The 10,592-nt window shown below is 63.3% G+C and overlaps 1 protein-coding gene across 2 annotated transcripts; it reads left to right on the plus strand.

Moving 5' to 3' along the window:
- On the plus strand, positions 1 to 9,499 carry TCIRG1 (T cell immune regulator 1, ATPase H+ transporting V0 subunit a3). 2 transcript variants are annotated; one of them, XM_081155482.1, is made up of 20 exons: positions 1 to 87; positions 2,315 to 2,435; positions 2,777 to 2,855; positions 3,714 to 3,934; positions 4,021 to 4,106; positions 4,421 to 4,547; positions 4,632 to 4,714; positions 4,891 to 4,984; positions 5,144 to 5,356; positions 6,005 to 6,149; positions 6,674 to 6,813; positions 6,889 to 7,046; positions 7,132 to 7,222; positions 7,657 to 7,775; positions 7,858 to 8,071; positions 8,325 to 8,450; positions 8,585 to 8,674; positions 8,747 to 8,864; positions 9,084 to 9,261; positions 9,343 to 9,499. In XM_081155482.1, exons 2-20 carry the CDS (start codon positions 2,319 to 2,321, stop codon positions 9,419 to 9,421), a joined length of 2,478 nt encoding a protein of 825 aa, XP_081011608.1. In that variant the 5' UTR covers positions 1 to 87; positions 2,315 to 2,318; the 3' UTR covers positions 9,422 to 9,499. The 2 variants fall into 2 exon arrangements, with proteins under 2 accessions (XP_081011608.1, XP_081011609.1); XM_081155483.1 differs by having other exon boundaries at positions 11 to 83; positions 2,314 to 2,435.
- The last annotated feature ends 1,093 nt before the right edge of the window (positions 9,500 to 10,592 follow it).

A 10,592-nucleotide genomic window follows, 5' to 3' on the forward strand; every position in this document is an offset into this window, starting at 1 on the left:
AGGGGGCTGCGCGGCCGCCGCGCGCGGCTCAGAGCCCGGAACGCCAGCGAGCGAGCGAGCGAGCGCCCTGTGCGGGCGACCGGGTGGGTGAGTGCCCGCGCGGGGGTGAGGCCTCGCTGGGGCCACGGGCGGCGAGGGGGAGGGGGGAGGGGGGTAACAGCTGCCGACAACTGCCCAGCCCAACTCTGCCAGGCCTGGTGGCCCGCCGAGCTTTTCTCTGCTGCATCTTCCCCGGAGGAAGCGACCCATTCTGCAGATGGGGAAGCTGAGACCCACCCAAGTAGGAAGAAGCAGAGCTAGAGGCAAGCGGGGTGATTCTGACTCCAGAGCCCACCACTCTGGAGTGGAGGACCCGGCTGGCATTGTCCTCCAGCCCAGCTCATCATCTGAGCCGGGCGCTCAGAGGAGATCCGGCAGGTTCCTGGAGGAGCAGGCCTTAGCCTCCAGCCTCCCAAGGGACCAGGAAGAGAGGAGGGGCACAGAGTGAGGGGTGGGCTGGGCCCTGCAGGCCACAGAGGCACCTTCATTTACTCCTTAAACAGGACTGGGGTGGCCCCTGGCTCCCGCAGGGGCCCAGGAGAATGAGTGGTAGGTTGTGGGCTAGGGAAGGGGGCCTAGCTGGGTTTCCACGTATCCATGCCCACCACAGCTTGTCCCAACCAGGGAAGTACCCAGTCTTGAGGACCCTGAGTCAGGGCCAACAGGCTGTATTTGTCACAACTGCTGCTCAGAGCCATTGCACCCCATGGATCCCCAGACCTGGCTTCCTGCAGCCCTGCATTTGGACAGCCCAACGTTTAGAGATGCCCAGGGCAGAGAACAGCCCTGGGCATGTTTGTCTCTGGGACTTCCAAATATTCAGCCCCAGGCCTGGCTCCTGCCTGACTTGGCCACCTGCTGACTATCTGATCTTGGACCTCACCTCTCATGTGACCTGTCCATAAAACAGGCTACAGCACCCTCTCCCTTCAAGATTGCTGTTAAGTTTAAATGAGATAGTATGGGTAAAGCGATTACATCGGGACTCTGGTTATTTATATCATTTCCCCATCCAGGTCCTGTCTGCTGGGAGTGGCCAAGTCCCATTTACCCAAAGAGGAAGTGGAGACTCAGAGAGGTTGAGAGACTCCCCCAAGGTCACACAGCCAATCACAGCTTGGGCAGGGCTCCTACATTATGGTCCCTGACCCCTCTGGGAATGGAATCCAGCACCTTCCACACCCATCCTTGTCCTGGGCCCAGAGCTTCTACAGCCTTGGGCCGCCTCCAGGGCATTGTCTTCTCTCCCTGGCTGGACAGAGCTGCATTCCCTATTTAGACTTAAGTAAACCAGGCCCCAGGGGAGGAAGTGACCAGCTGCACTGGCCCCAGACGGCAGGCCTGGCACTCTAGCGCCTAACTTTCATCCTCGGTGGGGCCCTAACCCATGCCTTTCCCCTTCTCCCCCTAGTTTGAGAGCTAAGGAAACTGAGTCTCACAGAGGGGAAGTGGCTGGCCCTGGGTGCCAAGAACAGTGGCCATGGAGCCCTGGCCTGTGGGCAGAGCCATCTGCAGGGCCCATTGGAGGCCACCATGGCCCTCCCCCTGCGGGCAATTGAGCAAGGCCCTGCCAGACCCTTCCGGCTGCTTTTGAAGTTAGCACAGTTTCACTTTCAGTAGTTTCGACACCTGGAAGGCTGCTCCCGCCTGTACCCACAATGGCTGCTGCCAGGCAGCCCGGGCCTCAGGGAACGTCCCCCTTTCGTCGTTCATCAGTGTCCCCCTCTTCTCTCTGCCCTGGGAACCCAGTGAACAGGCCCATCCCCTTAGGATACACAGACGTCGCAGGGAAGGGGGAGGGCTCCAGCTGCCTGTGGGGACAGGCTTCCAACCTCAGCCATGTCGGTTGTCACAGACTCTCCCTGGGGTAGGAAGACAAGGGCTAGTGACCAGTGGCAGCCAGGAAGCTGTTGCTGGAGGCAACCCTTGGCCTGGGGCCCCAAGGATGTGTAGGATCCAGGGTTAGGGCAGGTCACACAGGAGGGACAATGGGAGCAGGGGCCAGGTGTAAGAAAAGCCAGTGTCACCAGGATCCACCAGGAGTGGAGGGCAGGGGTCTCAGAGAGGCCAGAGACAGCTAGGAAAGAGCTTGAAGCTGGGCTGTGGGTCAGGATGTGGGGTTAGCCGGGCCAGGCTGCTTCCTATGTGACCTCAGCACCCCATCGAGCCTTCCTGGGCCTCAGTTTCCCCATCTGTCGGAGAGGGGTGGTAGCAGGATCTCTAGGATTATGTGAGCCGAGATGTACAGAATTCCTACCTGTGGCCTGCCCCGCAGGACCATGGGCTCCATGTTCCGGAGTGAGGAGGTGTCGCTGGTCCAGCTCTTCCTGCCCACGGCTGCTGCCTACACCTGCGTGAGCCAGCTGGGCGAGCTGGGCCTCGTGGAGTTCCGAGACGTGAGTGGGCTGTATAGGCTTGGGAGGGGCCGCGTCTTTAGGCATCCCAGCTGCTGGACCTTCTCCCCTCACAATGGCGCCCGCCCTGCTGGGGTCCCGCAGCCTCTGCCGTAGATGCTGCGCTCTTAGGAGGCTGGGTTTCTCACGGGTCACGTCCCCCTGACATGGTCTGAGTTGAGCCAGACCTCGGCCCTACCATGCCCTCCTTGCCATATGGAGTCTGGTCTGTCTCCAGCTGGGCACCTGGAGGTCCATGGTGTTCACAGCACCTTTTGGGGGGAGTCAGCTACAGTCTGCGGCCCCCACCCCAGAAAACTGACCCTTCCACACAACAACTACAGCTCAACGCCTCGGTGAGTGCCTTCCAGAGACGCTTTGTGGTGGATGTTCGCCGCTGTGAGGAGCTGGAGAAGACCTTCAGTGAGTTGGCCCCAGGCCCACATCCCAGGCAGCCTTCCTGGAGGAGGAGCTTGATCTGAAAGGGAGAGTCTGTCACCCAGATGGAAGACAGAGAAGGGAGGTCCAGGCTGGGCCCCGGAGAGCTGAGAGAGGGCAGCTGGGATCTGTGGAAATGGATCCCACTGATCTTGGGAACGGATTCCTCCATTGTTGGGAACAGAGCAGCCTTGGGTGAGCTGAGCAGAGGCCCTGGGCCAGAGCTGGCTTGGAAGCGGCCTTGAATACTGTGTGAGGGTCCTATGGAGCTGCAGTGGTTTCTAAGTATGAACAGTTTTCTCTGCTGCAGATGGACTGGGGTGGGCAGAGGCCAGGATCTAGGGTCAGGTGTCCCCAAGGAGCAGCTCCTTCTTAGACCTAGGCAAGCAGGACCTCAGCTCTGGTGCCACTCTGGAGAAACCTTCAGGGTGGGATCGAGCACACTGTAATGGTTTGAGAGTTTGACCGATAGCTTATAAGTAATCAGGCGGATGCTGTGTGGGCCTCCCTGCAAGCTCACGCCCCAGACCCTGCAATGCTAGGGTCCACCTGCCTAGAAGACCACTGTGGGACCCAGGCTCTGGGCTGGGCAGGGGCCAAGGGAATGGAGAGGGAGAGCAATCTGATGAGCTCAGAGGGAGGGGAGCAGACCTGTGGGGATAGAAGTGTGGCCTGGGTTTTTTCTGGGGGTCTTGGACTCCGTGAATCAGCTAGCTGATGGCCAGTGGAGTTTGGGGTGGCACTTGGGATCCCCTAGACATTAGTCGGCCCTTAGCTAACAGTGGCCATTAGCTGGTGGGGCCTCCTGTGTGGTCTCTCCTGACGCCTGTCCCTCTGCACCAGGTTTCCTGCAGGAGGAGGTTCGGCGGGCTGGGCTGGCACTGCCCCCACCTGAGGGTGGGCTACCGGCACCCCCGCCCCGCGACCTGCTGCGCATTCAGGAGGAGACTGACCGCCTGGCACAGGAGCTCCGGGATGTGCGGGGCAACCAACAGGCCCTGCGGGCCCAGCTGCACAAGCTGCAGCTCCATGTGGCCGTGCTGGGCCAGGGCCAGGCCCCCCTGGTCAGCTCCAACCCAGGCGGGCACGGGAAGGGGAGGGGTGCCAGGCCTCATTTGAGCCCAAGCTCACAGTGCCTTTCTACACCTAGCTGGCAGCCACCCACACAGATGATCCCTCGGAAAGGACCCCCCTGCTCCTGTCCCCCGCGGGGCCACACCAGGACCTGAGGGTCAAGTAAGTGAGGGGCAGCTTCACGCTCTTTTCTGTCAGCCACAGAGGCCCTGAGTGATGGGGCCAGGCCAGGCCCAACTTGGACTCCTTGTCCAGTGCTCTCCCTCATCCTGCCTCCTCCCTTAGGCCTAGAATTTTCCTTACTCATGGGGGTTTCTCCAGCTCTGGCCCTGCCTGGTGGGCTCTTGCCTTCTCCCTGGAGGCAGGGCCAGGGTGCCTGGTTGGCCACCCTGGGCAGGGCCTGGCCTCGGGGCGGCCAGGCTGGGGCTGTGCGGGGGCAGGTAGGAGCGGCTCCCCCCAGCCCCGCTGGCCCGCAGCTTCGTGGCAGGGGCCGTGGAACCGCACAAGGCCGCCGCCCTGGAGCGCCTGCTCTGGAGGGCCTGCCGTGGCTTCCTCATCGCCAGCTTCCGGGAGACAGAGCAGCAGCTGGAGGACCCAGTGACGGTGAGCGGACTGGGGGCCACCCCGGCTGGGTCGGGTGCTGGGCAGAGCAGGTACTTGAGGGTAACCTGGGCCCCGCTCTGGCAGGGCGAGCCTGCCACGTGGATGACCTTCCTCATCTCCTACTGGGGCGAACAGATTGGGCAGAAGATCCGCAAGATCACTGACTGGTGAGCCCCTGGGGGGCTGGCCCCCGCTGCCCTTGTGCCCAGGCCCCTGCTGTCTCCTCCAGGGAGCCCACCCTGTCCCTGCCCTGCCCTGTGAGCTCCCTCCAGACTCAGCCGCCAGCCTCTGCACAGCCGGGAATCCCCTGGGCCTCACCTCATGTCCCCGTCCTCCCTGCCAGCTTCCACTGCCACGTCTTCCCGTTCGAGGAGCAGGAGGAGGTCCGCCAAGGGGCCCTGCAGCAGCTGCAGCAGCAGAGCCAGGAGCTGCGGGAGGTGGGCGCCCGTGGCCCGGCTGACCTTGTGCCCGCCCCTCCCCCACCCTGCCCTGTCCCACAGCCCGTCCCCCCCTCCCATCTGGCTCCTGCTGCCCCCTGCCCCCCCTCTGACCCCCAGCCGGCCTGTCCTGCTCCTCACTGCCCGCTCCGGCCTCAGGTCCTGGGGGAAACAGAGCGGTTCCTGAGCCAGGTGCTGGGCCGGGTGCAGCGGCTGCTGCCGCCCTGGCAGGTGCAGATCCGCAAGATGAAGGCTGTGTACCTGGCCCTCAACCAGTGCAGCGTTAGTGCCACGTACAAGTGCCTCATTGCTGAGGCCTGGTGCGCCACACGTGACCTGCCCGCCCTGCAGCAGGCACTGCATGACAGCTCGGTGAGTCTGTCGGGGTCTCCTGCCCTCCCCTGCTCCTGGGAAGCCACCTGTGTCCACCTCACAACACACTTCCCGTTTCCAGCGCTGTGCCTTTGCCAGGGCCTCGCTCCCCACCAGGGAGTCCACCCTGACTTCCCAGAGCCCCTGGGGTGGGCCGTTGCACCTTGGTGACTGCAATAGGCGTTAAGTCAGAAACCAGGTTCAAATCCAGGCTCTGTAGGCTCTGGCCCTGTGACCTTAGGCAGACTGGAGGGAGCCTCAGGATTCTCATCTGTGAAGTGGGTGCAATGACCCTGCCTCCAGGGGTCACTGTAGTGTGAACACACCACAGGCTACCGGTGCCTGGTAGGTGCTCACAGGTGGCAATGGGGCTCCCTCTCCTGGGCCACTTAGGTAGACTTCGTTTTCCCAGGCCAGCTGGTGTCTGGCTCTCCCTAAATTCTCCTGAATGAGGGCAGGTGGGGTTGGTCAGCCTACTTCACAGAGAAGGGAGGGGTTGCCCCAGGATCCCCAGCACTGACCCAGCCAGCTCTCTCAGTGCTCCGTGTCTCCATATGGGTCTGCCTGGGGGGTCTGAGGGTCCCTGAAGGCCCTGCCACCAGTCTCATCTGTCTGTCTGCCTGCCTACCTGCCTGCCGGGTGCCCCAGAGTGAGGCTGGTGTGAGCGCCGTGGTTCACCGCATCCCCTACCGGGACATGCCCCCCACGCTCATCCGTACCACTCGCTTCACGGCCAGCTTCCAGGGCATCGTGGACGCCTACGGCGTGGGCCGCTACCAGGAGGTCAACCCCGGTGAGAGCCACAGTGCCGGGAGGGTGGCGTTCACATTGGGCCTGTGCCGCCCTCTGGAGAGGAGCGGCACACTCCCTGTCATTCCCCATCACACAACTTGAGTGCAGTGGAGCGGGGGTGGGGGGCTGGGGGTGTTAATCCCAGCGTCCCCTTGGTGAAGCTTACAAGGGAGCCGGCGTGGGGTTGAGCTCGGGGCAGTGGCTCTGCAGTAGGAGGGCCTGGGTTTGAGGTCCCTGTTCACTCGGCTCCATAGGCACCTTAGTTTCTCAGAGCCTCGGTTTCCTCTTCTGAAAAGCATCATCAGACTTAGAGCAGCACTGGGAAGGGGCACAGTTGTCAGGGCTGGGGACCAGCAGGCCACGGGCCCAAGGAGCCTGCGGCGTGTTCTGTTTGGCCACACCGTGGTTTTGGGGAGGTCTGAATCAGGTGCCGCCCCAGAGCCTGGGTTCGGGCCTCCACGTCGTCTCTGCGGAGATGCGCACGTGGCTGCGGGGCCCGGCTGAGCGCAGGCCCCTGTCCCGCAGCGCCCTACACCATCATCACCTTCCCCTTCCTCTTCGCCGTCATGTTCGGGGACGTGGGCCACGGGCTGCTCATGTTTCTCTTCGCCCTGGCCATGGTGCTGGCCGAGGACCGGCCGGCCGTAAAGTCGGCAAAGAATGAGGTGAGGGTGCGGGAGGCGGGGGGCGGGCGGGGCGGGCGGGGCGGCGCGGGCCCTGTCTCACAGCGGCGCCCTCAGATCTGGCAGACCTTCTTCAGTGGCCGCTATCTGCTGCTGCTCATGGGCCTGTTCTCCATCTACACCGGCTTCATCTACAACGAGTGCTTCAGCCGCGCCACGGTCATCTTCCCCTCGGGCTGGAGCGTGGCCGCCATGGCCAACCAGTCCGGCTGGAGGTGAGGCCCGCCTGCCCCACTGTCCCCGAGTCCCCTCCACCCCCGGTCCCCACCGCCCTGACCATCCTGCCCGCTGTTGCCACAGTGACAAGTTCCTGGCTGAGCACCCGCTGCTCACCCTGAACCCCAACATCACCGGCGTCTTCCTGGGACCCTACCCCTTCGGCATCGACCCCGTGAGTCCTGGCCGATGGCTCTGGGTGCTGCGGGCAAGCAGGAGGGCAGCCCAGTTCTGGTGCAGGATGCTCGGGGCCCCAGACGGATGCGGGGCCTCCTTGCTGGGCCCTCCGTGCAGCCACTTCACAAAGCAGAGAGGCACGTCCTGTCTGTGCAGTGACTATATTTCATTCCTGTGACAACTCCACGAGGCATACCTTAGCATCATTCCCATTTTACAGACGAGGAAGCTGAGGCACAGATTACCCAAGGTCGCCCAGTTAGGAGGGCCAGGTTGTCTGGCCCTATCTGTGCTCTTAACCAGTGCCCCCTGCTGCCTCTCGGGGGGCAGGTAATAGATTGTGCTGAGGCCCCAAAGGGGGACAAACAGGGTGATGAGAGTGACCAGGGCAGAAGGGCCCCTGCATGACACCTGCCCCTCCTGCCACCGCAGATCTGGAGCCTGTCCCTCAACCACCTGAGCTTCCTCAACTCCTTCAAGATGAAGATGTCTGTCATCCTGGGGGTCACACACATGGCCTTTGGGGTGGTCCTAGGAGTCTTCAACCACATGTGAGAGCCCAGGCTGTGCTGGGGGAGGTGGGGGACTGCAGGACCAGGGTGGTCCGGTGACCTGGCCCTTGTCTCGCCCCAGACACTTTGGCCAGTGGCACCGGCTGATGCTGGAGACCCTGCCCGAGCTGGTCTTCCTCCTGGGCCTGTTCGGCTACCTGGTCTTCCTGGTCGCCTACAAGTGGCTGCGAGTCTCGGCCGCCAACTCCGCCTCCGCCCCCAGCATCCTGATCCACTTCATCAACATGTTCCTCTTCTCCCGCAGCCCCACCAACCCGCCGCTCTTCCCCGCGCAGGTGGGCGGGGCGGGTGAGCGGTAGCGCCTGCAGGGCCCTGGCCCCTGATCCTCCTGAGAGAGGGGGGTGCAGGCCTGAGGCCGTGAGGCTCCCGCGGGGTGGCACACAGTGGGTGCGGGAAGCCTGAGGCCCTTCTGAGTGTTCCTTCCGCAGCGATGTCCCTGCCTAGCGAGGGGCCCTGGGGGAGGGGCAGACGCGGGCTCCCTGGGTGTGCTGCCTGTGGGGGCACCCTGACCCGAGCCCCTCTCTGCAGGAGGCGGTGCAGTCTGCACTGGTGGTCCTGGCCCTGGCCACAGTGCCGGTCCTGCTGCTAGGCACGCCCCTGTTTCTTCACTGGAGTCACCGCCGGCAGAGGCGGCGGCGGGCTGGCCAAATGCAGGTAGAGGTGGGGTGTGGGGGGGCCGTTAGGAGGCGGGGGCCCCCGCCAGCCTCTGGTGAGCGTCCGTGTGCAGGCAGCAAGGGGCAGTGCGGGCCGTCAGGGCTGGGCCTGATGTGCCTGCGTCCCATCCCCAGGACGAAGACAAGCCTGGGCTTCTGGACTCGCCCGATGCGTCTGTTGATGAGGAGAAGGCGGGGCACCCAGGGGACCTCCAGGAGGCCGAGGTGGGTGTGGCGCCTTCCTGAGGGGGGCTGACCGCCGCCTGGCCAGCCCCTTACTGCCGCCCCTGCCCCCAGTTTGTTCTTTCCGAGGTGTTCATGCACCAGGCCATCCACACCATCGAGTTCTGCCTGGGCTGCATTTCCAACACGGCCTCCTACCTGCGCCTCTGGGCCCTGAGTCTGGCCCATGCCCGTGAGTGACCAGTGTGGTGGGCGGCCAGCCGGGCCACAGGCAAGCTGCTGGCTGGGTGGTCTGGGCGCGTCATTTCTCTGGGCCTCAGGATCCCCCTCTGTAAAGTGGGGACATAAGAGGAGGTCCTCTGCTAGCCTCACAAGAAGGGGGCTTCAGGCTGCTGAGGTTGCAGGGAGGCACCCTGGCCCCTGGTGTCCACCGCCCCCTCTTCACCCACAGAGCTGTCGGAGGTCCTGTGGACCATGGTGATGTCTTTGGGCCTGGGCATGGGCCGAGAGATGGGCGTGGCAGCCGTCGTGCTGGTCCCCATCTTCGCCGCCTTCGCCGTGATGACCGTGGCCATCCTGCTGGTGATGGAGGGGCTCTCCGCCTTCTTACACGCCCTGCGGCTGCACTGGTGAGTGGCCCAGCCAGCTGCCCAGGCGGCTCGGGGCAGGGTGCAGGGCCTTCCCCTCACCAGTGGCCCTTCTCACCCCAGGGTGGAGTTCCAGAACAAGTTCTACTCGGGCACCGGCTACAAGCTGAACCCCTTCACCTTTGCCGTGGAGGATGAGTAGCGCTCGCAGGTGGCCATACCCGTGCCCCCCCAGCCTACCTTGAAGCAGGAAAGAAATAAAGAGAAAGGTCCAGGACTGTGTCTGGGTCCTGTCTGCATTGCAGGGGCCGGGAGGCTGGTGTGGCAGAGCCTGGGCGGACACCACAGGGGCAGGGCCCTGGGCTGGTCCTGCCTGTCAGCCTCTTTTGGTTTGGTGGACCCCATGCCAGCATCTATGCCTGTCTCTTATACCCGCCTTTACAGCTGAGGTGGTGGGAGGCACTGGTCTAGGAACTATCTGGGGCCTCGAGAGGACCATGAGCCCATCTATAACAATCCCAGATTCTTGGGGTGAGTGACCGAGGGGTGCTCCCAGCACATTCTAGCTCGGAATGAGTTACTTCCCAGGGGAGGTAAGCTTCCCATCTTTGAGGGTGTGCAAACTGGTTGTAAGAAAATGTTCAGGATACCATGGGTGTGTGTGTGTGTGGGGGGGGTGCCTGGCAAGAATCAGCCAGTATTCCCATCCTTCATGCTGGCGCTGGCCCCCAAGCACTCCACACAGGGGGAGCAGTGGTGTCATACACAGAGGCCTCATCCTGCAGAGAAGGGCAGCGGCTGGCCAGGACAGCACCAGGGGTCAGGAAGATGGCAGGTTTAGACCCCAGGCCCCGCCTCCCCATCACAGCAGGCGGTGGCCTCTTGTCTCTCTGGGCAGGCAGTCCTGTTCCCAGGCCTGTCCTTTGGCTAGAGGGGGGCAGGGGTGGCATCCTGTAGGTTTCTGGCCTGGGTCCCAGCACCAGCTGGGAGGCAGTCGATGCTTCTCAGAGGCCTCAGTTTCTATAGCTGAGCCCCCAGGAACATAGGCCACTTTGAGGCTAGACGCCCTGAGCACAGTGAGCTCAGTGGCCTGGCCCCATCACTGTGGCTCTCATCTGGCCAGCTGCCAGGAGGAGCCTGTCCCCCAGGGCCCCAGATGCCAGGCTGGGGTACAAGGGTTGTGTGGCAATCCCACATACCTGGCAGACGTGGCTCCCAGAAACAATGGCAGTGTCTGGTGAGGAACAGAGAAAGCTGGAGTGTGGGACTCAGGCTGTGGAAGGATCTGGACTGAGCTCAGGCCCCAGCCTTACACTTTCCTGGGGAGAACTGAGTGGAGACCTGCAGGGTGAGGGTGGTGACAGAGGGACCCT

Source organism: Miniopterus schreibersii, assembly GCF_964146895.1.
Source record: "Miniopterus schreibersii genome assembly, chromosome: 12".
Lineage (NCBI taxonomy): Eukaryota > Metazoa > Chordata > Mammalia > Chiroptera > Miniopteridae > Miniopterus > Miniopterus schreibersii.

Excerpts from the sequence above, each read along its gene's own strand:
- TCIRG1 (XM_081155482.1), top strand. The coding sequence starts at position 2,319 with ATGGGCTCCATGTTCCGGAGTGAGGAGGTGTCGCTGGTCCAGCTCTTC. Across the intron at positions 4,107-4,420 it reads CACCAGGACCTGAGGGTCAA|CTTCGTGGCAGGGGCCGTGG; the intron begins GTAAGTGAGGGG and ends GCTGGCCCGCAG. Across the intron at positions 8,072-8,324 it reads CGCCGCTCTTCCCCGCGCAG|GAGGCGGTGCAGTCTGCACT; the intron begins GTGGGCGGGGCG and ends CCCTCTCTGCAG.